The sequence below is a fragment of the Channa argus genome, chromosome 4 (genome assembly GCF_033026475.1).
Source record: "Channa argus isolate prfri chromosome 4, Channa argus male v1.0, whole genome shotgun sequence".
Lineage (NCBI taxonomy): Eukaryota > Metazoa > Chordata > Actinopteri > Anabantiformes > Channidae > Channa > Channa argus.
The window spans coordinates 1,499,878-1,526,743 of NC_090200.1; the positions used below are offsets into that span (position 1 = coordinate 1,499,878).

General features: G+C 41.5%; 2 protein-coding genes across 6 annotated transcripts in view; one reads left to right on the forward strand and one right to left on the reverse strand.

The window, feature by feature from the left end:
- Positions 1–3,469, forward strand: part of LOC137125467 (NACHT, LRR and PYD domains-containing protein 3-like) — a 30,062-nt gene extending 26,593 nt beyond the window's left edge. For all 5 annotated transcript variants that reach the window (XM_067500968.1, XM_067500965.1, XM_067500964.1 and 2 more), the window contains 6 exons: positions 38–208; positions 818–991; positions 1,247–1,420; positions 2,015–2,188; positions 2,729–2,775; positions 2,931–3,469. In XM_067500968.1, coding sequence (XP_067357069.1) covers positions 38–208; positions 818–991; positions 1,247–1,420; positions 2,015–2,188; positions 2,729–2,775; positions 2,931–3,469 — 1,279 coding nt within the window. The remainder of the gene's footprint in view (positions 1–37; positions 209–817; positions 992–1,246; positions 1,421–2,014; positions 2,189–2,728; positions 2,776–2,930) is intronic.
- Positions 3,470–18,108: 14,639 nt separating this feature from the next.
- LOC137125487 (NLR family CARD domain-containing protein 3-like) lies at positions 18,109–26,343 on the reverse strand. Its single transcript, XM_067501031.1, has 11 exons — positions 26,138–26,343; positions 25,955–25,995; positions 25,407–25,529; positions 25,171–25,236; positions 24,457–24,535; positions 24,066–24,294; positions 22,145–23,939; positions 21,867–22,040; positions 20,727–20,900; positions 20,551–20,597; positions 18,109–20,395 (listed from the first exon to the last, which is right to left on the reverse strand). Exons 2-11 carry the CDS (start codon positions 25,960–25,962, stop codon positions 19,863–19,865), a joined length of 3,228 nt encoding a protein of 1,075 aa, XP_067357132.1. The 5' UTR covers positions 25,963–25,995; positions 26,138–26,343; the 3' UTR covers positions 18,109–19,862.
- Positions 26,344–26,866: the final 523 nt, after the last annotated feature.

A 26,866-nucleotide genomic window follows, 5' to 3' on the forward strand; every position in this document is an offset into this window, starting at 1 on the left:
CTATATTGTTAACGTTTCATCATTGTCTTCTTTCCAGGCTGAGTGGCTGTAACCTCTCAGAGAGAAGCTGTGAAGCACTGTCCTCAGTTTTCTTGCAGTCCTTTAGTCTGAGAGAACTGGACCTGAGTAACAACAACCTGCAGGATTCAGGAGTGAAGCTACTGTCTGCTGGACTGAAGAATCAGAACTGTACACTGGAAACTCTACGGTCAGTTTGAGCTTTAGTTCATCTCAAATGATCTGAGACATTTGTCAAAACTAGAAAGTCCCTGCATTTAAATATCTGCTGAGGCTATCAAGGTAAGTGGCAAATCTGAAATATAATGAGTAACATGTTTCCATACAACATAATATTTTCTGCCAAAACACCTGATGATTCAGAACAACATTGCCTTTGTTTTTCTTCTGTAACAATATGTGCAGCTCTGTAGTTGAAATCAGGTTTCTCCATAAACCCAGAATCCACTCAAATGTGCTTCCTTACGCCTCTGTTTTTGTTAGTAAAAGAGGCATTTGATTAATTAAGAAGAGATGTTGAGTAAGAACATGCTCATTAATTCCATAATTGCGTCTAGTTTGGTGAAAAGGTAAAAAATAGAGAGAGAAAACCAGAGACTCAAAGACATATTTCCAGAGAGGAAAACACTGATGACTTATTGTCTGTCTTCTTTTAGATAATTATAAAGCCACACTTGCCCTTTTAAATCCACTCTGTTCGTTATAAGTTATAGCACAAGCTAGGATCCGTTTTTTTCAGGCTGACCTTTTCTTCAGAGACAGGTGTAATTATGTCTTTTCTTCAATATTGTCTCCCCAGGCTGGGTTTGTGTGACCTCTCAGAGAGAAGCTGTGAGGCTCTGTCCTCAGTTCTCAGCTCCCAGTCCTCTAGTCTGAGAGAACTGGACCTGAGTAACAACGACCTGCAGGATTCAGGAGTGCAGCTGCTGTCTGCTGGACTACAGACTTCACACTTTACACTGGAAACACTAAGGTCTGATAAAAGTGCAGATAGTATCAAACAATTTGAGATATTTTTCCAAGCTTCAAGCTTAACCGTCAAACAGCCTGAGCAAGTTTTCAGTTAGGAATCGAACATTTTTCTCATGCAGGTTCATACCTTTTTCTTTAACACACATCAAATATGATACATAGAAGGTCATTTATGGTTTTATGAATGTGAAGCACAACTCTGTAAAATTTCTGTGAGTTTTAGAAAATGTTGTTTGTCTTGTTACTTTCTCTGTAGTCTCATGAACTGTAACCTGTCAGAGAGAAGCTGTGAGGCTCTGTCCTCAGTTCTCAGCTCCCAGACCTCTAGTCTGAGAGAACTGGACCTGAGTAACAACAACCTGCAGGATTCAGGAGTGAAATTACTCTGTGATGGACTGAAGAGTCCACACTGTCACCTGGAGACTCTCAGGTCAGACTGACTCCACCTGTTGTACTAATATTCATATATAAATGAAAAACTAACCTGCTTATCTGATTTCCACATGTACTGTGTGCAACATGTTTCACCACAGAGTGTTGTACATCTGTGATTCTTGGAGATTATTACACACGGCCAAACACATCTATTATTGTTAGCACAGATGTGAATAAATTGAATGAATGAATGATTCAATTAAAGGAAAAACCAACATAAAATGCCTATGTAAGGTGTTTTGCCACCACGTGCTGCCAAAGCAACTTCAATCCACCTTGGCGCTGATCCACCAAGTCTCTGGAACTCTGCTGGAGAGGTGGAACATCCACTATCACACTAAATATACGCTATTTGCAGGTTGTGTTGTGTTGGAGAGCTCTCCTCAATTTCACAATCCTCACACCCTTCAGTCACCACTCATGCACTATGGATGGGGGCATTGTCTTCCATAAGGCATCATTCAATTATTTGGGCTTTTTCTTTGAGAAGTTCCTGGTAATGATCACCATGTGTGGTAGTGCTTTATGCTTTCCAGTCCCATCAGTTACTGTAAAATAACTGATAAGTGCATTGTTTGTGTGTCTGCAGACTGTCAGGTTGTCTGGTCACAGAGGAAGGTTGTGCTTCTCTGGCCTCAGCTCTGAGCTCCAACTCCTCCCATCTGAGAGAACTGGACCTGAGCTACAATCATCCAGGAGACTCAGGAGTGAAGCTGCTGTCTGCTGGATTGAAGGATCCACAGTGGAGACTGGACACTCTCAGGTATGGAGACACCTGCTGTACCAGAAAGAAGCAACATAGGTCTAATTATGTGTTGAAGTTATGAAGTCCTTTAAGCCAAGTTTTATCTAAGAGGCTTTTTGCTCAACACCTCCTAGAGCTCTAATTTTACATTATTCACTTCTTTGAATTAACAAATAAAAGTTAATATACAAAAACAATTTTTCAACTTTTCTTGTTTTCCTTGTTCTTTTGGGACACTGACAGAACAGCAACCTTGGTTTCAAGATCCCATTTCTCACTCTGTATCTAAGCAGGACAGTTTTGTTAAAACAAAAAGTTAAGCGCTGCAGAGGGATAAGAATCACTCTCTTTTAAATGTCCAGTGGTCATCAGTCAGTTCATGTTCTATAGAGTTGTGATCCTCAAGTGGCTGTGGAACATGTCATTATGGCCCATGGAAGAACATGTGTCTGTTCCTACAGAGAATTTGTTTTGGTTTTTCATCATTATCAGTCAGGAATGAATTTGGTGCAACCTTTGTATAGAAGTGATATAATTTTTCTCTCCTCCTCCTTTCAGGGTGGAGCCTGGTGGAGAACGATGGCTGAGACCAGGTCTGAGGAAGTGTAAGTGTGTTTTTAATGAGATTGATGGAAACAAAGCAGAAACATTCAACCATCTTCAAACTGTCACATCACTCATTCACATCATCAAAGTGTCAAGAAATGAACAGATGATGGATTAATAACTGCAGCTGTTTGTGTCTTGTTCTCTCCATCAGATTTCTGTCAACTCACAATCGACACATACACAGTGAACAGGAAACTACAACTGTCTGACAACAACAGGAAGGTGGCATTTGTGGAGGAGGATCAGTCGTATCCTGATCATCCAGACAGATTTGATAACTGGCCTCAGCTTCTGTGCAGTGATGGTCTGACTGGTCGCTGTTACTGGGAGGTGGAGTGGAGCGGATGGGGTCATGCTTCAGTGACTTACAGAGGAATCCCAAGGAAAGGACACAGTGACCACTGCATGCTTGGAGGAAATGAGACGTCCTGGAGTCTAGAGTGCTCTGAGGTTGGGTACTTCGCCTGGCACAGTAAAAGGGAAAGAACCATCTCTACACCGTCAGTCTCTAACAGAGTAGCAGTGTATGTGGACTGTCCTGCTGGGACTCTGTCCTTCTACAGAGTCTCCTCTGATGAACTGATCCACCTCCACACCTACAACAGCACATTCACTGAACCTCTGTATCCTGGACTTGTGTTGAGGTTGTTTGAATCCTCAGTGTCCCTGTGTTCTCTGGAAAAGCCCTAAACGCATCACTGCTGACTTGAGTTCAGTTTGTACTGGATCAAACCGCTGATGTTCTTTATGAAGAACCTTCTTATACTGTGGCTGTAATTCCACAATGTAAACTCCGTATCTGTTTTTCATATGACTGAGTATATTTTTGTAAAATGATTTGTTTCTTCCTGTTTTCCAAAATGACAGATGTGAACATTTTCTAAAGCTCAGCTTAAAGCTCAGAGATTTCTAGTTACTTAAAATTGTCACACTGTGGAGACAGAGACAGAGAGGTTGTGGACAGCAGCGGCTGTGGACGTCCGTTTTGTGGGTCCCCAGTCTAGACAAATGAATTTGACGCTTCTGCTTTCTGCTGTCTGTGAAGATTCTCGGTCTTGCGGGTCGTGGTTATCCCACATGTTCTGTTCAGTGATGACTGAAGATGTTTCACTTCTCATCAGATCTGCTGCTTCCTGTTTTCCGCCTCAGGAAAACATTGTTTTTGTGCTAATTCTACAGTGACAGGCTAGTGGATTTCTGGAGCTTGTTACTACGACACAAAGGTGTAGAAGTTCAGTTCCACTCGGAGTCACAAAGTACACTAACTTTGGCCCTATGAAGTTCTTAGTGTTTTTCTTAGTCGTCTTTTTCATGTGAGAGATAAATGTGGACTTGACTCGCACATTGTTCTTTTCAACAGCATCAAAATCAGTTCTATTCAAATTCAGTGTTTTCTTACTTTTGTACTTCAACTGGATTTTTTACTTTAGACAAAAACTTTTATAAATAATGAAATAAAAATGTGAGCTAATATTCCGACTACCATCAATCCTCATCTTAATTTTGGCAGCTGTCACCATGACAACAACAGCACTGATGAGTGCACAGGGATTCTGACTATTGTTGTAGTGAGGCAGTGTGAGCAGTGGAGGCAGTAAATCCTCTCATTATTCATCCCATTCAGCTTCACACATACACACACAGTATCAGACTGATCAACACTTAATGGAGATATTAGTCACATTAGCATTGCACTGATCAATAATCAGTAGTCAACAAAAAGTAAAACTCCACTGTGGAAATGTGATATCTTTTAAACGAAAGACAAATAAGTAAATACATTTTTTTTTAAACTTTCCTGGACTAAATTCTCTGTTTCGTAGCAGGCTGTTCATTAAATGAGAGAGAAAGTCATGATAGAAAGAAGTTTCTCTTTCACTTGTTGCACATTTTACTATGAATATTGAGTATAATCCATCACAAAATGGAAACAAACAGCACATCTCAATTTGGTGCTTTTCTCCAAATATTTATGAATGTGACTATTGTATGTTCTCTTTTTTTTACCGCCTCAGTTTCTGATTTGACATTTAAAGTTCATTTAATCTTAAGAGAATATACAAACAAAATATATTTATGTTGATGTTTGATAATTTAATTAGTTACTGATTTACTACATTTGCTTTTTATTGATTTTATTTGGTTGCAAATAATCAATTCACTTAATTCACATTAAGATGAATCACAATAATGTTGAGAGTAGTAACTTCATTCTGACAACTCAACAAAAAACTGTTGATGTGCAGATGAAGGATGTGTGTTTTCTCTCCACAGGAAGTTAGAACGTGTGTGTGAATTCAGCAGCATGGATCAGTGTGAGGACAGAGAGGAGGGAGACCCTCCCTCTAAAACCACTCTGTGTGGGGAAGCTGAGAGCCAGACCAAAGCTCAGAACAGCCCATGGCTGCAAATAGGTGAGTTCCTGTTTCAGTACCTGCAGAGAAGTTTTATTAAATATGTTTCTGATCATTTATGTTCTCTGCTGCTCAGAAGAACCAGTTTTTAACTGCAGACCTCTGTTGAATATTTTTGCTACACTCTGTCGTTTCCTTTTCAATTTTGACTTTGACTTGTTTTGTTGCTGTTGTCCAGTACAAGCCAGTTATCTTATTGAAGGTAACAGATGCTAACTGCTAACAAAGGAAAACCCCAATTTCACTGATCTCCTCCATCAAATCCTCATCTTGTAGTTTTCAGTGTTCAGTGGTATCAGCTGGACTCTGAACACATAGTTTGCTGAATTGCAGGAAACACAATGGCATAATTGTTTTTTCTACTTTCCTAGTTCCAAACACATCATGTGACTTTGTTCTGGGAGCAGTGCAGATTTCTGTGTTTCAGGAGGAAACTGGAACAAACAGAAACCATCTGTGTATAATCTTGGTTCTCTGAATGATGAGGAACAATCCCCACACAGTCAGGATACATAGACATTGGTTTACCCATAAAGTGTCTCCTGTATCTTCACTGGTTCAGTCTTACTGCTCTCATGGTGATTCCAGCAGCTGCAGGAAGAATCTGGTCTCAAAGAACAAACTGCACAAAACCACATTATTTACAGACTAGAGCTGAACCAACCAGTCAAGTACTTGATGTTGATCAGCAGAAAGAAATATCTTCAACTTTCATCTTACATGTCATAGTTAATTGAAAATCATTGGTTTTAAAATAAAGAAACTATGAAGCAGAAAGTTCTAGCTTATGGTGTGGATTTCTTTAGGATTAGTTTATGTTCTAACACCTGAAAAAGCTGCTTTAAGAAAATGTGTTACACATTTCTATCATGATCCTCTATGTGCCAGCATGAACATAAATCTAACCTGAAGAAGAAGTTCCACTGTATGTTTGAGGGCATCGCTAAAGCAGGGAACCCAACTCTTCTGAATCAGATCTACACAGAGCTCTACATCACAGAGGGAGGGACTGGAGAGGTCAATGATGAACATGAGGTCAGACAGATTGAAACAGCATCCAGGAAACCAGTCAGACCAGAAACAACAATCAGACATGAAGACATCTTTAAAGCCTCACCTGGAAGAGATGGACCAATCAGAAGAGTGATGACAAAGGGAGTGGCTGGTATTGGGAAAACAGTCTTAACACAGAAGTTCACTCTGGACTGGGCTGAAGACAAATCCAACCAGGACATACAGTTCACATTTCCATTGACTTTCAGAGAGCTGAATGTGCTGAAAGAGAAAAAGTTCAGCTTGGTGGAACTTGTTCATCTCTTCTTTCCTGAAACCAAAGGAATCTGCAGGTTTGAAAAGTTCCAGGTTGTGTTCATCTTTGACGGTCTGGATGAGTGTCGACTTCCTCTGGACTTCCACAACAATGAGATCCTGACTGATGTTACAGAGTCCACCTCAGTGGATGTGCTGCTGACAAACCTCATCAGGGGGAACCTGCTTCCCTCTGCTCACCTCTGGATCACCACACGACCTGCAGCAGCTAATCAGATCCCTCCTGAGTGTGTTGACATGGTGACAGAGGTCAGAGGGTTCACTGACCCACAGAAGGAGGAGTACTTCAGGAAGAGATTCAGAGATGAGGAGCAGGCCAACAGAATCATCTCCCACATCAAGACATCACGAAGCCTCCACATCATGTGCCACATCCCAGTCTTCTGCTGGATCACTGCTACAGTTCTGGAGGATGTGTTGAAAAGCAGAGAGGGAGGAGAGCTGCCCAAGACCCTGACTGAGATGTACATCCACTTCCTGGTGGTTCAGTCCAAACTGAAGAACATCAAGTATGATGGAGGAGCTTAGACAGATCAACACTGGAGTCCAGAGAACAAGAAGATGATTGAGTCTCTGGGAAAACTGGCTTTTGAGCAGCTGCAGAAAGGAAACCTGATCTTCTATGAATCAGACCTGACAGAGTGTGGCATCGATATCAGAGCAGCCTCAGTGTACTCAGGAGTGTTCACACAGATCTTTATAGAGGAGAGAGGACTGTACCAGGACAAGGTGTTCTGCTTCGTCCATCTGAGTGTTCAGGAGTTTCTGGCTGCTCTTCATGTCCATCTGACTTTCATCAACTCTGGAGTCAATCTGCTGTCAGAGGAACATTCAACCTCTCAAATGTCTGAGACTAAAAAAGCTGAAGCAATACATTTCTACCATAGTGCTGTGAACAAGGCCTTACAAAGTCCAAATGGACACCTGGACATGTTCCTCCACTTCCTCCTGGGTCTTTTACTGCAGACCAATCAGGCACTGCTACGAGGTCTGCTCACTCAAAAAGAAAGTAGCTCACAGACCAATCAGGAAACAGTCTAGTACATCAAGAAGAAGATCAGTGAGAATCTATCTGCAGAGAAAAGCATCAACCTGTTCCACTGTCTGAATGAACTGAATGATTGTTCTCTAGTGGAGCAGATCCAACAGTACCTGAGATCAGGAAGTCTCTCCACAGAGAAACTGTCTCCTGCTCAGTGGTCAGCTCTGGTCTTCATCTTACTGTCATCAGAAAAAGATCTGGACGTGTTTGACCTGAAGAAATATTCTGCTTCAGTGGAGGCTAAATTTTAAAGGTTATTAGAGTTCCAAAGGATGGGGCAGCTTAAGGTACAGTTCCCCCACCAATTGTGGGGTCAGCAGTTTTGTCCTTGGTTCTTCCAGTGTCCTTGGGCAACACTGTAAAGTGCTTTTGGGGGCAGATGGTTCTGTGGATGTTGATCCACCAATTAGGTTAAGACAGACATTCCTCATTAACAACTAGGTGGATTCTCATCAACTTTGGTTCACACTTTCATGTTCCCACAATGATATAGTAAATGCGCTGCCATCTTATTGTCTTTAAGCACCATGTGTGGGAGCATGTTGCAGTTGTCAGTCTAACAGGAGGAGCAGAGATTCATTTTAGTTTTGTTTAATCTGAGCATTTAGTCAAATTCCAAAACAGCCCATGAACCAAACACACTACCGGCTGTCTGACCTACTGAACTGAGGCAGGTGTGTGGTGGCAGTGGCTGACTGATCAGTGTCTGGACTTACAGAGATAGTATTTATCAGTACCCACAGCATTTTACAGTGTTGCTTCTCATATACAATAACACAGAGATGAGGAAAAGTAGAAGTTGCTGCTCTGCCACTGTTCTTCACAGAAGAAATGTTGACATATAGTAAATAAGAAATTGGATCGAATTGCTGGCTTCACAATTGGTGGACGACCATTCTGCCCCCTGATACACAGCCACTCTTGCTTATAGGACAATGTCTGTCCTCTAATTTCACATATAAACAATTTGACAAAGTGTGTTGAAACTGTTAATGTGATTAGAGTGAAAACTGGCACCAAGACCAGATCAGCCCAGTAGCAAATGCAAATTGCAGTAGCTAGGTTTCAACCAGTAGAGGGCAGTGCCTGTGTATATTATTGCACAACCTGTTGCATTCTTATACTTTGATTCTGGTCCAACATTTTAGTGCGATAATCAACACTAATAAATTTCCATGTACAATTGTTGTTAGCTAGAAATGTAGTAAGCTACAAGTTTGGGTTTTAGCTGGAGTGCAGAGTAAAGACACAGGGGATAACCAAGTTATTGTAGCAGTGCAGTAAACTTGACCTATGACCTCAGACTAGCTTGTTTTGTGTGTCTGCAGACTGTCAGGTTGTCTGGTCACAGAGGAAGGTTGTGCTTATCTGGCCTCAGCTCTGAGATCCAACTCCTCCCATCTGAGAGAACTGGACCTGAGCTACAATCATCCAGGAGACTCAGGAGTGAAGCTGCTGTTTGCTTTACAGGAGGATCAGCAACTGAGATGAGAGACTCTCCGGTATGGAGACTTGCTGCCGGCAAAAATAGTTTGAAAGAGTGGTAGAAAGTATTTTTGTCAGTCGGATGAGCTTTGGGTGTTAAAGAAACTTTTAAAGTGTGTCTGAGAGCCATGTAATGTCCATGTGTGCATGCTGACAGAGAATGTGCTGCTCTGACCCCCCTCCTCCTTTCAGGGTGGAGCCTGGTGGAGAACGATGGCTGAGACCAGGTCTGAGGAAGTGTAAGTGTGTTTTTAATGAGATTGATGGAAACAAAGCAGCAATATTCAACCATCTTCAAACTGTCACATCACTCATTCACTTCATCAAAGTGTCAAGAAATGAACAGATGATGGATTAATAACTACAGCTGTTTGTGTCTTGTTCTCTCCATCAGATTTCTGTCAACTCACAATCAACACAAACTCTGTCCACAGACACCTCAAACTGTCTGACAACAACAGAAAGGTGAAATATGTGGAAGAGGATCAGTCGTATCCTGATCATCTGATTTGTCTACTATGCACCTGTGCAACAATGGTCTGACTGGTCGCTGTTACTGGGAGGTTGAGTGGAGCGGAAGGGTTCATGTATCAGTGAGTTACAGAGGAATCAATTCAACTTTAGTTATATAGCGCCAATTCACAACAAAGTCATCTCAGGGCACTTTACAGAATAAAGTCAAGACTATAAAGATGTATAGAGAGAACCCAACAATTCCCCCTGGAGCAAGCCATAGGCAACAGTGGAGAGGAAAAACTCCCTTTAATGGAAGAAACCTCCAGCAGAACCAGGCTCAGGGTGGACGACCATCTGCCTTGACCGGTTGGGGTGAGAGGAAAGTGGAGAGAGAAAAGAAAAGAGTAACAAAAGCAACAAGCGAACATCAGGCAGGTTGGTAGGACCAGTAGCTGCACACTGGAAAACACACAGCTTCAAAGCCAGGGGACACCTGCAGAAAGGGACAGAGAGAGGGGGACAGAGAAGGACAAAGACAACTACGGGAGAAAACACACAGAGTTAATGACATACAGTGGTGACAATTGCGTGAGAGGAGAGATGGTCAAGAGGAAGAAAGGAGCTCAGTGCATTGTGGGGTGGGTCCCCCAGCAGTCTAAGCCTATAGCAGCATAACTATAACTAACTATATGCTTTATTAAAGAGGAAGGTTTTAAGCCTAGACTTAAAAGTAGAGAGGGTGTCTGCTTCCTGAATCTGAACTGGGAGCTGGTTCCACAGGAGAGGAGCTTGATAGCTAAAGGCTCTGCCTCCCATTCTACTTTTGGAAATTCTGGGAACCACAAGTAGGCCTGCATTCTGAGAGCGAAGTGGTCTATTGGGATGATATGGTGCTATGAGGTCTTCTATATATGATGGAGCCTGACCATTCAGAGCTTTATATGTAAGAAGCAGGGTTTTAAATTCTATTCTAAATTTAATGGGAAGCCAATGGAGAGAAGCTAGTGAAGGTGAAATATGATCTCTATTGCTAGTTCCAGTCAGCACTCTTGCTGCAGCATTTTGGATTAATTGCAGGCTCTTTAGTTACTGGGGCATCCTGAAAGTAGGGAATTACAGTAGTCCAACCTAGAGGTAACAAATGCATGGACCAGTTTTTGGGCATCACTTTGAGACAGGATGCTCCTAATTTTGGCAATGTTCTGTAGGTGGAAGAAGGCTGTTCTAGAGATTTGTTTTATATGTGAGGTAAAGGACACATTCGGGTCAAAAATAACTCCAAGGTTCCTTGCAGTAGTACTGGAGGCCAGACTTATGCCATCTAGAGTAACAATATGGTTGGACGTCATATCTCTGAGATTTTTTGGGCCCAAACTACTACTACTACTGGTACTGAACCTGACAAAACTTCAGTTTTGTCTGAGTTTAGAAGTAATAGCAGTGGAAATGTATGGAGTGTTTTCTAATAATGTTGCCTAAAGGAGACATATATAAAATAAAAAGTATTGGTCCTAACACAGAGCCTTGTGGAACTCCATAGCTAACCTTTGTGTGCATTAGTGATGTGTCATGAGCAAAAGATGCGGCTCTGAGAGCCGATGCTTTGTAGTGAATCAGAAGAGTCGGCTCGCATCGAGTGAGAGCCGGCTCCCAGTTTTTTTCCTTTCGCTGCTTACCTCAGTGCTCAGCCTGATATCTGCTTAAGGTATAACTTTGTTTTGATTGGTCAGCAATGGCATGCGGCCAGTCAGATGTGAGGATATGGGATCATTATGTAAAAACAGAGATTCGGTGCCGAGAAGTGGAGCCAGTGATGACCCCACCCAAACAGCACAGCACTGATGAAGAGAATGATAGCTACTGATTTCCAACCCTTTTCTATTGTGGAGGACAAAGGTTTTAAAAGTTTTGTCAAAACTTTAAATCCCACATTCTCTACCCAGTAGGAAAACATTGTCCCAAACAACAATACCTAAACTATATGACAAAGAAGACGCATTATGGCAAGAAAGGGTGAAAAAAGCTCCATCAGTTTGCCTGACAACTGACTGCTGGACCTCCAGAACAACCTGCTCTTTCATGGCTGTCACTTGCCATTTCATTGAAAATTAATGACATCTTGTCTTCTCGACTGCTTTGAGTTCACAGACAGACACACTGCAGAAAACCTGGCAGAGGAGCTAGTAAGAGTGTCAAGTAGAGGACAAAGTGGTGCTGTGTGAGCAACTGTGCTCTGTGGATTTATTTGCTGTTTTGTTGTTAATTTGTGCAACAAAATGTTTGATTAAATATTAAACAAAAGAATGGTTTTGTAACAGAATAAATGCACAACATTAGGCAATTATAAGGATTCTCATAAAAACACTGCACATGAAAGGGTTACGGTAAAATAAAGGCCTATAAAAAAATTTTAAATTAAGAGCCGTTCAGGAGTCGAAAGAGCCGGCTCTCTGAAAAGAGCCGAACTTCCCATCACTAGTGTGCATGGAGGATTCATCAGTAACATGAACAAATTGAAATCTATCAGACAGATAAGATTTAAACCAACCTAGTGCAGTTCCTTTAATCCCAATTTCATGTTCCAGTCTCTGTAATAAAATGTTGTGATCAATATTATCAAATGCAGCACTAAGATCTAACAGAACAAGTATAGAGATGAGTCCATTATCTGAGGCCATGAGAAGATCGTTGGTGACTTTTACCAGTGCTGTTTCTGTACTATGATGAACTCTAAATCCTGACTGAAAGTCTTCATACTAATTATTCCTATGAAGGTGATCACATAATTGTTTTGCAACTCAAGGATTTTAGAAATAAAGGGGAGATTAGATATTGGTCTGTAATTGGCTAAAACACCTGGATCAAGACAGGGTTTTTTAAGTAGTGGTTTAATTACAGCTACCTTATAGGCCTGTGGTACATAACCTGTTTCTAAAGATAGATTGATGATATCTAATATGAATGTATCTATTAAGGGTAAAGCTTCCTTGAGCAGCTTAGTTGGAATAGGGTCTAGCAGACAGGTTGTTGGTTTAGATGAGGTAATAACTGAAGTTAGCTCAGAGAGATCTATGGGTAAAAAGCAGTCTAACAGGGAGTGGGGCCTTATCGATGATTCTAGCACTGCTGTACATGAAGATCTATCTGTAATATTTGGGGGGAGGATCTGGTGAATTCTTTCTCTAATAGCTACAATTTTATTCATAAAGAAAGTCATGAAGTCGTTGCTGCTCAAAGTTAAGGGAATAGTAGGCTCAACAGAACTATGGCTCTTAGTCAGCCTGGCTACAGTGCTGAACAGAAACCGGGGGTTGTTCTTGTTTTCTTCTATTAATGATGAATAATATGCTGTTCTGGCATCACTGAGAGCTTTTTTGTACATTTTTAAACTATTTTTCCAGGCTAAATGAGATTCTTCTAAATTTCTGAAACACCACTTCCTTTCCAAATTTCGTGTTTCCTGTTTTAAGTTGCGTGTTTGTGAACTATACCATGGAGATCACCTCTGCTGGTTTACTGCCTTCTTTTTCAGAGGGGCAACACTATCGAGTATTGTACGTAGTGAGGCTGCAGAATTGTCAACAAGATAATCTACTTGTGCAGGAGTAACATTAAGGAGACTACTTTCCATTGTATTAACATATGGTGAAGCAAATGATGGAGAAATAATTTCTTTAAATTTGTTGACAGCTTTTTCACTTAAGCATCTGCTATAGTGGAATTTTTCCCTAACTGCTGTATAGTCTGTTATTGTAAATTTAAATGTTTTTAAAAAATGGTCAGACAGAAGAGAGTTGTGAGGAAATACTATTAAATTATCTGTTTCAATTCCATACGTAAGGACAAGGTCTAACGTGTGACTAAAACAGTGAGTGGGTTTATTTACATTTTGGGAAAAACCAATTGAATCTAATAATGAATTAAACGCAGTGCTCAGACAGTTACTGTCAGCATCTACATGGATGTTAAAGTCACCCACTATAATGACTTTATCTGTACTAAGCACTAAATCAGATAGAAAATCAGAAAATTCAATCAAAAACTCTGAATAAGGGACTGGAGGACGGTACATGATAACAAATAATAGTGGTTTTTGAATTTTCCAGTTTGGGTGTGAAAGGCTAAGAGTAAGGCTCTCAAATGATTTATAACTATGTTTAGGTCTAGGAATTATTGATAAGCAATGAAATATTGCTGCAACTCCTCCACCTCGGCCTGTGCTTCTAGGAACATGATAATTAATATGACTTGGGGGGGTTGACTCATTTAGACTGACATATTCTTCCTGCTGCAACCAAGTTTCAGTGAGACAAAATAAATCGAATTGATGATCATTTATTAAGTCATTTACTAACAGAGATTTAGAAGAGAGAGATCTGATATTTAATAATCCACATTTAATAGTTTTGGGGTTTTGTTCTGTAAGAGGAGTAGTCTTAACTTTTATTAGGTTATTATGATTAACTCCTCTTGTTGTCGTTTTTACTTTATGTAATTTAGGTCGGGGAACAGACACAGTCTCTATAGGTATGTGGGAGTTGTGGGGGGGGTGACGGTTGTAAGGACACTGCAGAGAGACGTGTAGGACAGGATCTCTGCATCCTAGGCTCAACTCTGGATTGTCATACTTTTGGTTGTCTAATAAAACCAGCCATATTTCTGGATAAGAAAGCTGCACCATCTAAAGTAGGATGGATGCCATCTCTCCTAATCAGCCTAGGTTTTCCCCAAAAACGTTTCCAATTGTCTATGTAGCCCACATCGTTTGCTGGACACCACCTAGACAGCCAGCGGTTGAATGACGACATGCGGGTGTACATGTCGTCACTGGTCAGATTTGGCAGGGGACCAGAGAAAATTAGGAGGAAAGGACTTGGTGATGACTGTGTGTTTGGAAGGAACATTCAGTCCTGGAGTCTGACCTGCTCTGATGGTGGTTACTCCTCCTCTGGTACAGTAGCAGTGTATGTGGACTGTCCTGCTGGCTCTCTGTCCTTTTACAGAGTCTCGTCCGATGAACTGCACCACATCCACAGCATCAGCACCACATTCACTGAACCTCTGTATCCTGGGTTTGGAGTCTGGTTATCTGGTTCCTCAGTGTCTCTGTGTTCACTGTAGGATAGTTTTGTCCTGTGGGAGAAACTGCTGTCCCTGTGTTTGGACAATGTGCTGTGCCTCTTGAACTTCAGTACACTGAAACACACTTACATTTTTGTAACCTTCTTTCTCTTGGAGTCGTAAAGATGAAGCTGTCGGATAAAGATAATCCTTGACTAATTTTTCTGTGTTTGTAATAAGAACATAATTGTTAACCTCACTTTCCACTGAGCTGATTCATATCAAACTAAATCTCTAAATTTGTTTTTATTAAAAGATTCCAATGTTAAACCATGGAGCCGTGTTTAATTTGAAGTTTTATGTTTGGAGGAAAGACTGACAAAGTCTAAGAAACAGGACCACAGTACTGTAAATGTGTCTAAGGTCTGGTGGAGGAGGTTCCATCCTGAGACAGCTGCTTAAAAACAGATATCAAGACACAAGAATAAAGCCTCTATCTGTCTTTCTAAGGTCACACTCATACACATTGTCATTATGATTTAATTTGTTTGAACATTTGTTGTTTTTAACTCTTTCTGTTTTATGACTTGTGAGAAATTCGGTTTTCGATTGGATGTTTTAGTGCAGAAATGTAGACTAACTGTCCCAGATATTAAACAGCAGTGTTTAAACGTTGCTGCACAGCAGCTGCTCCACTGGATCTGTACATTAACCAGAACGAGCCACCGTAGCCAAAACACGTTACGTTTAAAGTAATACAGGAGCTAATTGGGTGGAACTATATAACTTATTTTAAGGGGATAACTGTGTTAAATCAATGCAGCTATGGGCTGTTTGATTGGTTGGAGGAGCAGGAGAAAATGTCGGGGAGCAAGATCCTCCCCAACACCTCTGTAGATCTGTGTCTGGTGTAGATGATTCTTCAGCTTGATTCATAAATGTGTTAATGTGCAGGTCGACTTTATTTCATTTTTGTGCATGTGAAGAGACAAAGTTTGATTGTGCAGGTATTAGAATTTAAGAAAACACTCAGACAGATAATGTAACTAAAGATCCATTCGAGAAACTGAAATGCTTGAAGAGACAAGGTGTCACGTCCAGGTGGTGGATGATAGTTTCCTTACAGACAGTTAGTGTAGATTCTGCTCAGCAGCTGACTCATATCTGAGTGATCGTAACACAACTGGAAAAAAAACACGAAGCTGCGGCTTGAAGCAAATAATAACACAACGGTTAAATATGTTCAGGAGTCACGACTGTTAGGACTGATTAATAAAGTGTTAATGGTTTCTACTTGAACACCAATATAAAAATAATCGTGGATGCATCTAATCAGATGTTCTTCAGACCATGTCAGTTTTTTTATCAGTCCTTAGAGGAAAGTACAGGAGGTCCAAGGCTACGTACACACTAAAGGAATAACTGAGAATATCAGGGAAACTGTACGTGTACGTGTATGTAAGACGAGGTTTCACCTCTACTTCATGACTTTTACTGTAAGAATGTTTTTCACAGCAGCCGGAATCACAAATTGACAACTTTCTACTCAACAACCATGTTGGAGGATCTGTGGAGACCTGGACCTGAGGTCACATTTTTTGGGGGGGAATTAAACTAGAGCTTCCTCAGGCGGTGACATGTCACCTATGATGGTATCATGGGATAAACCATTAAAAACAGGTCCAGCTTAAAGGCCTTATAGCACCTGAACACTTCTACCACTCATCAACACAGGCCTTTCAGGATGTTTCTATGTCCCTGCTGTGAACTGTCCACTGGTGTAGAATGTATTATGTTCACTGTTCATTTATGTGGCTTATGAGGTAAAACATGCCTTAACTGATGTGTGTGTGGTTTGTTGTACCAACTTTCCAGCTGTGATTCCAGCTCAGGCAGGACCTGATGTAGTGTTATTGCTGGGTCCTAAACTATGCCCCTGATTATGCCCCCTGATTTGGTAGGATGCAGCCCTCTGGCAAAGCAGCCTACTTTTTCAGACATTATGTTTTAGTATTTTTATAATTACCTTCACATTAATCATTTGAATAAACTCATCAGTGATTTTTTTTTCATGTTTCCATTTAAGCAACTTTTAAAATATAACTGGTTTTGCATCACAGTTTGAGTCTTGCATAACCACAGGTCAATCATGCAATGACATACGAAGGAAACAACAAAGAGATGGATGATGGATTTATATTTTATTATTATTATTCTGTTTTAAGAAAAAAAAAACATGAGAAACAGTGGAAAAGTGGGAAACAATGGTTTGTTTGTTCAGGAAACGTTAAGGAAATATTTTACAGATAGTAGGCAAAACAGGGCGGCTGTAGCTCAGTTGGTAAGGACCACAGGGTGAGTGGTTCGATCCCTGGCTATATGTCGAAGTGTCCCTGGGCAAGACACTGAACCCCCTAACAGCCCATTCCCATCCCCAGCAGTGCAGTGCTGGTCCAAGCCCGTTAGATATTGGGGAGGGTTGTGTCAGGAAGGGCATCCGGTGTAAAAATTGCCAAATCAACATGCAGACAATGATTCGCTGTGGCGACCCTGAACTCACGGGATAAACCAAAAGGACAAAAAAAAAAAAAAAAAAAAGGCGGAACAGTACTAAATTGTTGGTCTATGGAATAACGGGACATTTGAGAGTAAGCACATCTTGAGTGCTACAGATACTTCTGTTCCATTTGTGTCTCTAGATGATGATCTATAGATATATACAGTATGAAACCACATAGAACATAAAAATAAATGTTAACACACAATCGTAAGGTTTAAAAAGGTTGAGATTTGAAGAGATGTGTGAACACAGCATTGAAATCCAAAAGATTTGATCTGTTAAATATTAACAATTAATTTCTAATGTAGCTTCTTAAATACAATGAAGATAACCAGAGTGAAGAAGCCACAAACTGACTGACCGTCTCTTTGTAGACACTGTCCATTGCCGTCATCGGCAGTGCAGGCAGTGACTCCTTGCTACATAACACACAGAGACACTGAGGAACCTGGAGACCGGAACCCAAACCCAGGGAAAACTGGTTCAGTGAAGGTGGTGTCGAAGGTGTGGAGGTGGATCAGTTTGTAAGAGGAGACTCTGTAGAAGGACAGAGTCCCAGCAGGACAGTCCACATACACTGCTACTCTGTTAGAGGCTGAGGACGAGGAGGACGAGGAAGAAGGGATAACCGTCTTTTTGTTCTTGTGACAGACTGAGTAACCTTCACCATCACAGCTCAGGCTCCACGATAGATCATTCATACCCAATACGCAGCCATCACTGAGTCCTCTCGTGCTGATTCCTCTGTAACTCATGGACACAGATACCTGTCCTCTCCACTCCACCTCCCAGTAACAGCGACCAGTCAGACCATCACTACACAGCAGCTGAGCCCAGTAGCTAAATCTGTCTGGATGATCAGGATACGACTGATCCTCCTCCACAAATGTCAGCTTCCTGTTGTTTTCAGACAGTCGTAGTTTCCTGTTCACTGTGAGTTGACAGAAATCTGATGGAGAGAACAAGAACAAGTACATTTAATCTTACAGTGCTTCCAGAAAGTATTTCTAGTGCTTAACTTTTTCCACCGTTTATGTTACAGCCTTATTCCAAAATAGATAAAATTCACAAACAGTTCCCCATAATGACAACATGAAAGAAGTTTGTTTGAAATCTTTGTAAGTTTATAAAAAAAGTAAAAAAAATAAAAAAATCACATGTACATAAGTATCCGTGGCCTTTGCCATGACACTGATCATCCTTGATTGTATTCCACCTGTGGGAAATTAAGTTGATTGGACATGATTTGGAAAAGCATACACCTGTTTATTTAAGGTCCCACAGTTAACAGTGTCTGTCAGAGCACAAACCAAGTCCAAGGAATTGTCTGTAGACCCCTGAGATACGACCGTGTCGAGGCAGAGATCAGGGGAAGGGTACAGAGAAAATCTCTGAAAGAGCTCCAGCATTTCTCTGTGGAGAGAGGAGAACCTTCCAGAAGAACAACCATCTCTGCAGCACTTCACCAATCAGGCCTGTGTGGTAGAGTGGGCAGATGGAAACCAGTCCTCAGTAAAAGGTGCATGACAGCCCACCTGAAGGACTCTCAGACCATGAGAAAGTAAATGCTCTAGTCTGATGAAACAAAGCTTGAACTCTTTGACCTAAATGCCAAGTGTCATGAAACTAGGCACCGCTCACCACCTGGCCAATACCATCCCTACAGTGAAGCACATTGAGTATGATGTCAGGTGGTCTGAACCACCAGGAAGTGGATGTACATCTCAGTTAGGGTCTTGGGCAGCTCTCCTCCCTCTCTGGTTTTCAACACATCCTCCAGAACTGTAGCAGTGATCCAGCAGAAGACTGGGATGTGGCACATGATGTGGAGGCTTCGTGATGTCTTGATGTGGGAGATGATTCTGCTGGCCTGCTTTCCATTTCTAAACCTCTTCCTGAAGTACTCCTCCTTCTGTGGGTCAGTGAACCCTCTGACCTCTGTCACCATGTCAACACACCAAGGAGGGATCTGATTGGCTGCTGCAGGTTGTGTGGTGATCCAGAGGCGAGCAGAGGGAAACAGGTTCCCCCTGATGAGGTTTGTCAGCAGCACATCCACTGAGGTGGACTCTGTAACATCAGTCAGGATCTCATTGTTGTGGAAGTCCAGAGATCCTAACGGTTCTGTTAGTTCATTAGCCTCTGATCAGAGAACCACCAAAATGTCCCTTTTATTTCCAGTTATGGAGAAAAGAAATTCCGACATGTTAACACAAGAATTTAAATCAAACCATTTAAAAAAGCACAAGGAGACCAGACACAGAGTTCCTACCTGTTCAGGAAGTCCGGGAGCATCCCACTCATTAACAGCGTCTCCCTGATTGTACAAACCCCGGAGTTTTTCCAAGTTCTAGAACTTCCCATTCTTTGTTATAACATTTACAAATAACACGTTTGTTACATTTCTATTAATATATAAACACGTATTATTATATTTCTTTATTTATATTTACAGGAAGGAAATTTACTGAAAGTTTTTTTTTTCCAAAAATATATTACTTACTGATTCCAACCCAAACAGGAATAAAACACACACACACACACACAAAAGTAAAAATAATAAAAATAATTATATAATACCACAATATATCACCTGAACTCAGCATTAATGCTTATTAAACACAAAATAAATCAACGCTTAAACCAGGTTCACTCATTTCTTAAGGATGGATTTAATTTGATTTCAAGTGACATAAATGACTGTGTCCATTCTGTGATAAAGCCAGACTCTCTCTACTAGACTGAACATAAAGATGCTGAGGAACCAGACCACCAGACTCCAAGCCCAGGATACAGAGGGTCAGTGAGTGGCAGAGTACTTAAGGTGTGGATGTGGGTCAGCTTGTTAGAGGACACTTTGTAGAAGGATATGGTTTGAGCAGGACAGTCCACATACACTGCTACTCTACCTGAGGAAGAAGAGAAGGAGGAAACAAGTGTTTGTGTGTTGTTGAACAACACAAAGTAGCCACCATCCGAGCACCTCAGAGCCCAGGAGTGATCATTCCTTCCAAATGCAGAGCTATCTCCAAGTCCTTTTCTGCTGATTCCTCTGACACTCACTGACACATAAATCAGTCCTTTCCACTCAACCTCCCAGTAACAGCGACCGGTCAGCTCTTTAATGCACAGGTGCATAGGCCAGTCAAATCTGTCTGGATGATCAGGATACAACTGATCCTCTTCCATAAATGTCACCTTCCTGTTGTTGTCAGACAGTTGTAGTTTCCTGTTCACTGTGTTTGTGTCGATTGTGAGTTGACAGAAATCTGATGGAGACAACAAGACACAAACAGCTGCAGTTATTAATCCATCATCTGTTCATTTCTTGACACTTTGATGATGTGAATGAGTGATGTGACAGTTTGAAGATGGTTGAATGTTGCTGCTTTGTTTCCATCAATCTCATTAAAAACACACTTACACTTCCTCAGACCTGGTCTCAGCCATCGTTCTCCACCAGGCTCCACCCTGAAAGGAGGAGGGGGGTCAGAGCAGCACATTCTCTGTCAGCATGCACACATGGACATTACATGGCTCTGACATATTTTGGTGTATTTACATCTAAAAGGTTTTTGCCTGCAGCAGGTGTCTCCATACCTGAGAGTGTCCAGTCTCCAGAGTGGATCCTTCAGTCCAGCAGACAGCAGCTTCACTCCTGAGTCTCCTGGATGATTGTAGCTCAGGTCCAGTTCTCTCAGATGGGAGGGGTTGGAGCTCAGAGCTGAGGCCAGAGAAGCACAACCTTCCTCTGTGACCAGACAACCTGACAGTCTGCAGACACACAATACAGATACTCTGGTGGTCAAAAAGTATTGGTTCAGTTCCCTGAACAGAGCACAGTACTGAAGTAAATGTACTTCATGGGTTGAATTCACTAACTGCCCAGTAGTATAGAATGGAATTAAAATAAGCTCCACCTTTACCTGATCCAGCTTTAAATGGTGGACACATTAATAAATCAATAAATGTAATTCAATAATTTCCCTTTTTTTCCTGAGAACAAGTTAATCTGTGTAATAATTTGTGGCAATTGAGGAATATTTTGGTCATAATACACAGCATAGATACACAACTGTGCTGTGTGTTTTGTGTCCTTTCTCCTTATCCTGTGAGTTCAGGGTCACCACAGCAGATCCTTTTGTCTGCATGTTGATTTGGCACAGTTTTCACGCCGGATGTCCTTCCTGATGCAACCCTCCCCAATGTCTACCAGGCTTGGACCAGCACTGCACAGCTGGGGAGGGGAATGGGCTGTTAGGGGTTCAGTGTCTTGCCCAGAGACACTTCGACAAGTGGTTGGGAAGAGCGGGGCGTGATCCTAGTAGGTGGCCACTCTAACAACTCAGCAATAATTGTTAATAAATTGCTTGAGTGAAGTGAATGAGATACCACAAGAACATCTGGAGTGAATGTCATTACATTACATTTGAACTAATGAACTGATTAGAATATGATTCTGGACAGACATGCATGTAAACAGCAACTTGACTGGTTTGCAAAAGCATAGAAGCCCAATTTGTTTTCCATTTGGGAGGCAACTATTTACTATGTCTTGAAAATATTTTGCCATATTTAATAATTCAAACACAAAACATATATACCTATCAAATTACTATCAAAATTGTGGATATTATTTAACAAATGAAGTAAACACACACAATATTGCCCAGGCTGGATTTGTTACTATGTATCTACACAACTCAGGTTTTAAACAAAGGCAGTTCGATTAATTCTGACCTGAGAGTTCTTAGTCTACATTGTGGACTCTCCAGTCCAGCACACAACAGCTTCACTCCTGAATCCTGAAGGTTGTTGTTACTCAGGTCCAGTTCTCTCAGACTAGAGGACTGAGAGCTGAGAACTGAGGACAGAGCTTCACAGCTTCTCTTTGTGAGGTTACAGCCACTCAGACTGAAGAAGAAATACAAAATACAATTAATTGTTTATTTATATTATTCTTCTGTTGAATAGAGAGTCTTTATGTAAATTAGGAATAAATCAGACTATGTACTTACACAGCTTTATTGGAGACTTTTATGACTGGCTGCAGCCTCAGAAGAGCCTCCTCTGAATCAGAGTATTTCTTTAAGTCAAACACGTCCAGATCTTTGTCTGATGACAGTAAGATAAAGAGCAAAGCTGACAACTGAGCAGGAGACAGTTTCTCTGTGGAAAGACGTCCTGAACTGAGGAAACGTTGAATCTCGTCTACTAATGAACAATCATTCAGTTCATTCAGACAGTGGAACAGGTTGATGCTTTGCTCTGCAGACAGAGCATTACTAAATTTAGTCTTGATGTACAGGACTGTTTCCTCACTTGCCTGTGAGCTTTTTCCAGTCTGTGTCATCAGACCTTGCAGGACAATCTGATTGGTCTGCAGTGAAAGACCCAAGAGAAAGCGTAGGAACAAGTCTAGGTGTCCATTTCGGCTTTGAAGGGCCTTGTCCACAGCCCTCTGGTGGAAGTGCATCTTTGGAGATTTGTCTTTTTTAGTGTTAGACTTCTGGGAGGTTGATTGTCCTTCTGACAGCAGATTGACTCCAGAGTTGATGAATGTCAGATGGACATGAAGAGCAGCCAGAAACTCCTGAACACTCAGATGGACGAAGCAGAACACCTTGTCCTGGTACAGTCCTCTCTCCTCTTTAAAGATCTGTGTGAACACTCCTGAGTACACTGAGGCTGCTCTGATATTGATGCCACACTCTGTCAGGTCTGATTCATAGAAGATCAGGTTTCCTTTCTGCAGCTGCTCAAAAGACAGTTTCCCCAGAGACTCAACCATCTTCTTGTTCTCTGGAGTCCAGTGTGGATCTGTCTCAGCTCCTCCATCATACTTGATGGTCTTCAGTTTGGACTGAACCACCAGGAAGTGGATGTACATCTCAGTCAGGGTCTTGGGCAGCTCTCCTCCCTCTCTGGTTTTCAACACATCCTCCAGAACTGTAGCAGTGATCCAGCAGAAGACTGGGATGTGGCACATGATGTGGAGGCTTCGTGATGTCTTGATGTGGGAGATGATTCTGCTGGCCTGCTCCTCATCTCTGAATCTCTTCCTGAAGTACTCCTCCTTCTGTGGATTATTGAATCCTCTGACCTCTGTCACCATGTCAACACACTCAGGAGGGATCTGATTGGCTGCTGCAGGTCGTGTGGTGATCCAGAGGCGAGCAGAGGGAAGCAGGTTCCCCCTGATGAGGTTTGTCAGCAGCACATCCACTGAGGTGGACTCTGTAACATCAGTCAGGATCTCATTGTTGTGGAAGTCCAGAGGAAGTCGACACTCATCCAGACCATCAAAGATGAACACAACCTGGAACTCTTCAAACCTGCTGATTCCTTTGGTTTCAGGAAAGAAGAGATGAACAAGTTCCACCAAGCTGAACTTTTTCTCTTTGAGCACATTCAGCTCTCTGAAAGTCAATGGAAATGTGAACTGTATGTCCTGGTTGGCTTTGTCTTCAGCCCAGTCCAGAGTGAACTTCTGTGTTAAGACTGTTTTCCCAATACCAGCCACTCCCTTTGTCATCACTCTTCTGATTGGTCCATCTCTTCCAGGTGAGGCTTTAAAGATGTCTTCATGTCTGATTGTTGTTTCTGGTCTGACTGGTTTCCTGGATGCTGTTTCAATCTGTCTGACCTCATGTTCATCATTGACCTCTCCAGTCCCTCCCTCTGTGATGTAGAGCTCTGTGTAGATCTGATTCAGAAGAACTGGGTTTCCTGCTTTAGCGATGCCCTCAAACATACACTGGAACTTCTTCCTCATGTGAGACTTGAGTGCAGACTGGCACATGAAAGAAGATTCTGAAAGAACACACAAACATTTTTCACATTACCTCACTTCTTTTCAGAATTAGCTATGAATTTATTGATTTGGAAATGTCATAAAAATGTATCTATCATATTAAATCTTTACAGAAATCCTCTTACTGCTCTGCAGACAGTCAGCCAGCTCCTCCTGCTTCATTCTCCTCAGGAAGTTCACTGTGATCTTCAGAAATGACTCTCTGCTGCTCCTCCTCTGCTCTTCATCCTCACCATCCAACAACTCCTCATCCTCCCTCTGACTCTCTGAGCATTCTGGGTAATCTGGACTCAGACTCTTCTGCATCTTCTTCAGCTCGTTCTTCACAAAAGTGACAATGTTGTCCTCCAGCAGCTGGAACAGAAAACTATATGAATGACACAATCCAAGTAAAACCATGGAGCCAAACATCAGATCCATGTTGGACAGACTGACAATCCACTGGTCTAAAAAGTGCAGCATGGACATTATTGTGGACACAACAGATGGAAAAGTAGTAGTTGTACATGTACAGACCATAAATATGGAGTCCAGGTGTGTTTGATGCTGCTGGACAGACTGACCACTGGGAACCTCTGAGCTCTGCTGGTCCACTCTGTGGAGGAACCAGGAAGAATGAGCTCATATTATGTCTGTCCACACAGAGACACACAAGGTGACGAGTGTAGTGCTGATTCCACTGAGAATCAACAACTCAGTTTGAGTTGAGCGAGTTGGTGCTCTATGTAAAAGCAGACATTCAGGACCCTTACACAGCTGGAATGGACTGATGCATGTTTCATAACCTTATTATGTGACGGGTTGACCATGAAATTGACAATTGGATCAGGCATCAGTTTGGTGCCTCTTGTTCTCACATCCCACTGGGTCAGCAATCGGCCGTCAACACTGACACCTTGTGTGGTTTACAGTGAGTCATCCCTCCAGTGTCCCACCTGTTAAACAGTCTGTTATCTCTGTTGACATCCTGCCTGACAAACCCCCTTGTTGTCACCTGTCAGCTCTGCACCCCAGCCACCAGTAATGTCACTTGTTTATTATGGTCATGATTGGGGCTCCTCCTGAGGAGGGGTGCAAAGCTCCAGCTTCACTTCTTGTGCTCATGAGTTTATGTTGCCAAGGTGTCCTGCTATGCTCCAATCCCCCTGAATTTTCCCCAAATCTGAAATTCCAACCTATTGGGGGTTTACTAAATGTAACACTGAGTGGAATCACCAAGGTAAATCTTACCTTTGATCAACAGACAGTTGTCTCAAACTGGTCGTTTCCGGGGAAACTGGGTTTTCCTGTTTCATTCTGAGAAAAACAAAGGTTAGGTTAATAATTTCATACCATGAAGACACAAAAACAGTTTTCAGTTTTTGGGATAAAGTAAAAACAGGTAATTTTGCAGCTGTCACTGATATTACACAGAAACTATTATGTGTTCTTTAGTACAAAACCACGATTTAATTTTTACAGCATACTTCTCTTTAACAGATGGTCCTTCTTCTTTAAAATGAATTAAGTGACCCTTAGAGTTTTCACTCTTTAAGGACACACAGCTGGGGTCATGTTCAGCTCCTGCTGAGCCTGGTGTCTGATGGACTCTGGTTTAAAAAAGAAAAACCATCAGGATGCAGAATTTATAATTTCAAGTCACAGTAGCTGCTCTGGACACCACCAGTCATCAACATTTAAAGGCTAATGATAAACTGAATCTTCAGGATCACTCATCTGAACACTAGGGAGAGCTGCAAAACTCTAAATGTCACCACAGTCACTGGCTTAATCTTGTGAATATCAGAAACTTTGACCCTCAATAAACATGTATTAAACATGAATGTATGAAACCTTGAATATCAAAGTCTAAACTGTAGCCCAGTAACACGTCAGCATAATCTGATATCACATAGTTTTATAGATTTATTGTGTTTCAGGAAAACAGTCGACAGTCAGATTAACAGTAAACTGTAGTAGAAATGAATGTGTTGGAGAATAATGCAAATGTAATGTGAATCATTGATTTCATTACCTTTTCATTTTGGTAAAAACCTGCAGCAACCTAAAGAAAAGCTAAAGAAAAAGATGTCACTCAAAAACCAGACAAAAAGCACAGATGAGTCAATGATCAATGTTTTCTTCTGTTGTGGACATCAACACACACTAAAAGATGAAAATGGAACATGAAGACGGTTTAAATCACAGTCCCACTCACTCAGTTTTGTCCCCTGAACACCGTCACCCTGCAGCTTCTCTGGGCCTGTGTAGAAGAAAACCTTTCTGTACATCTGCAGCAAGAACTAACACAATGAATCCGTCCTGTTGTCCACATCCCTACTCTGTGTGTGTGGACTGCTGAAGATGATAAAGCTAATAAAAGCAGTCTGAGCCTTCAGCTCAGAGCTCAAAGATCAGCAGCAGCAGCAGGTCTGATAATATTTAACCATCTATCTGATATAAAAATAATACTGCATATGACACAATCGTCAAAGATCAACGGCTTTCGGCTTGTCCCTTCAGCAGAACATGTTGAAGGGACATCCCTCCCTCTGGACTGGCACCAAAAGATGTTTACTTATATTAAATGATTTATTCTTGTTCATTGTTTTCCTTTAACAAGTTCAAAACAAATGTTTAGGCTGCCTGGTTTAACTGGGTGCAGCATCAGTGCCTTTCAGGACCTTTTTAGTTCTCTAGACAAGAACAAGTCACACACAACATCCAGCACTCAGTGTTTTACTTACAATCACACAACCTTATGGCTTGTTTATGGCTTTTTCTTTTACTTTTTATTATTAAGGTAGATTTTTCTCTTCCCTCCTCATCCTCTTTCTTCATCCACTCCTTACACCTGTCGGCCCACTTACCCACTCTTCCTCTGTAACAAAGAACCAACATAACTATTAGACTGAGAAATGATCCAGGAGACAGAACCTAAATGAGA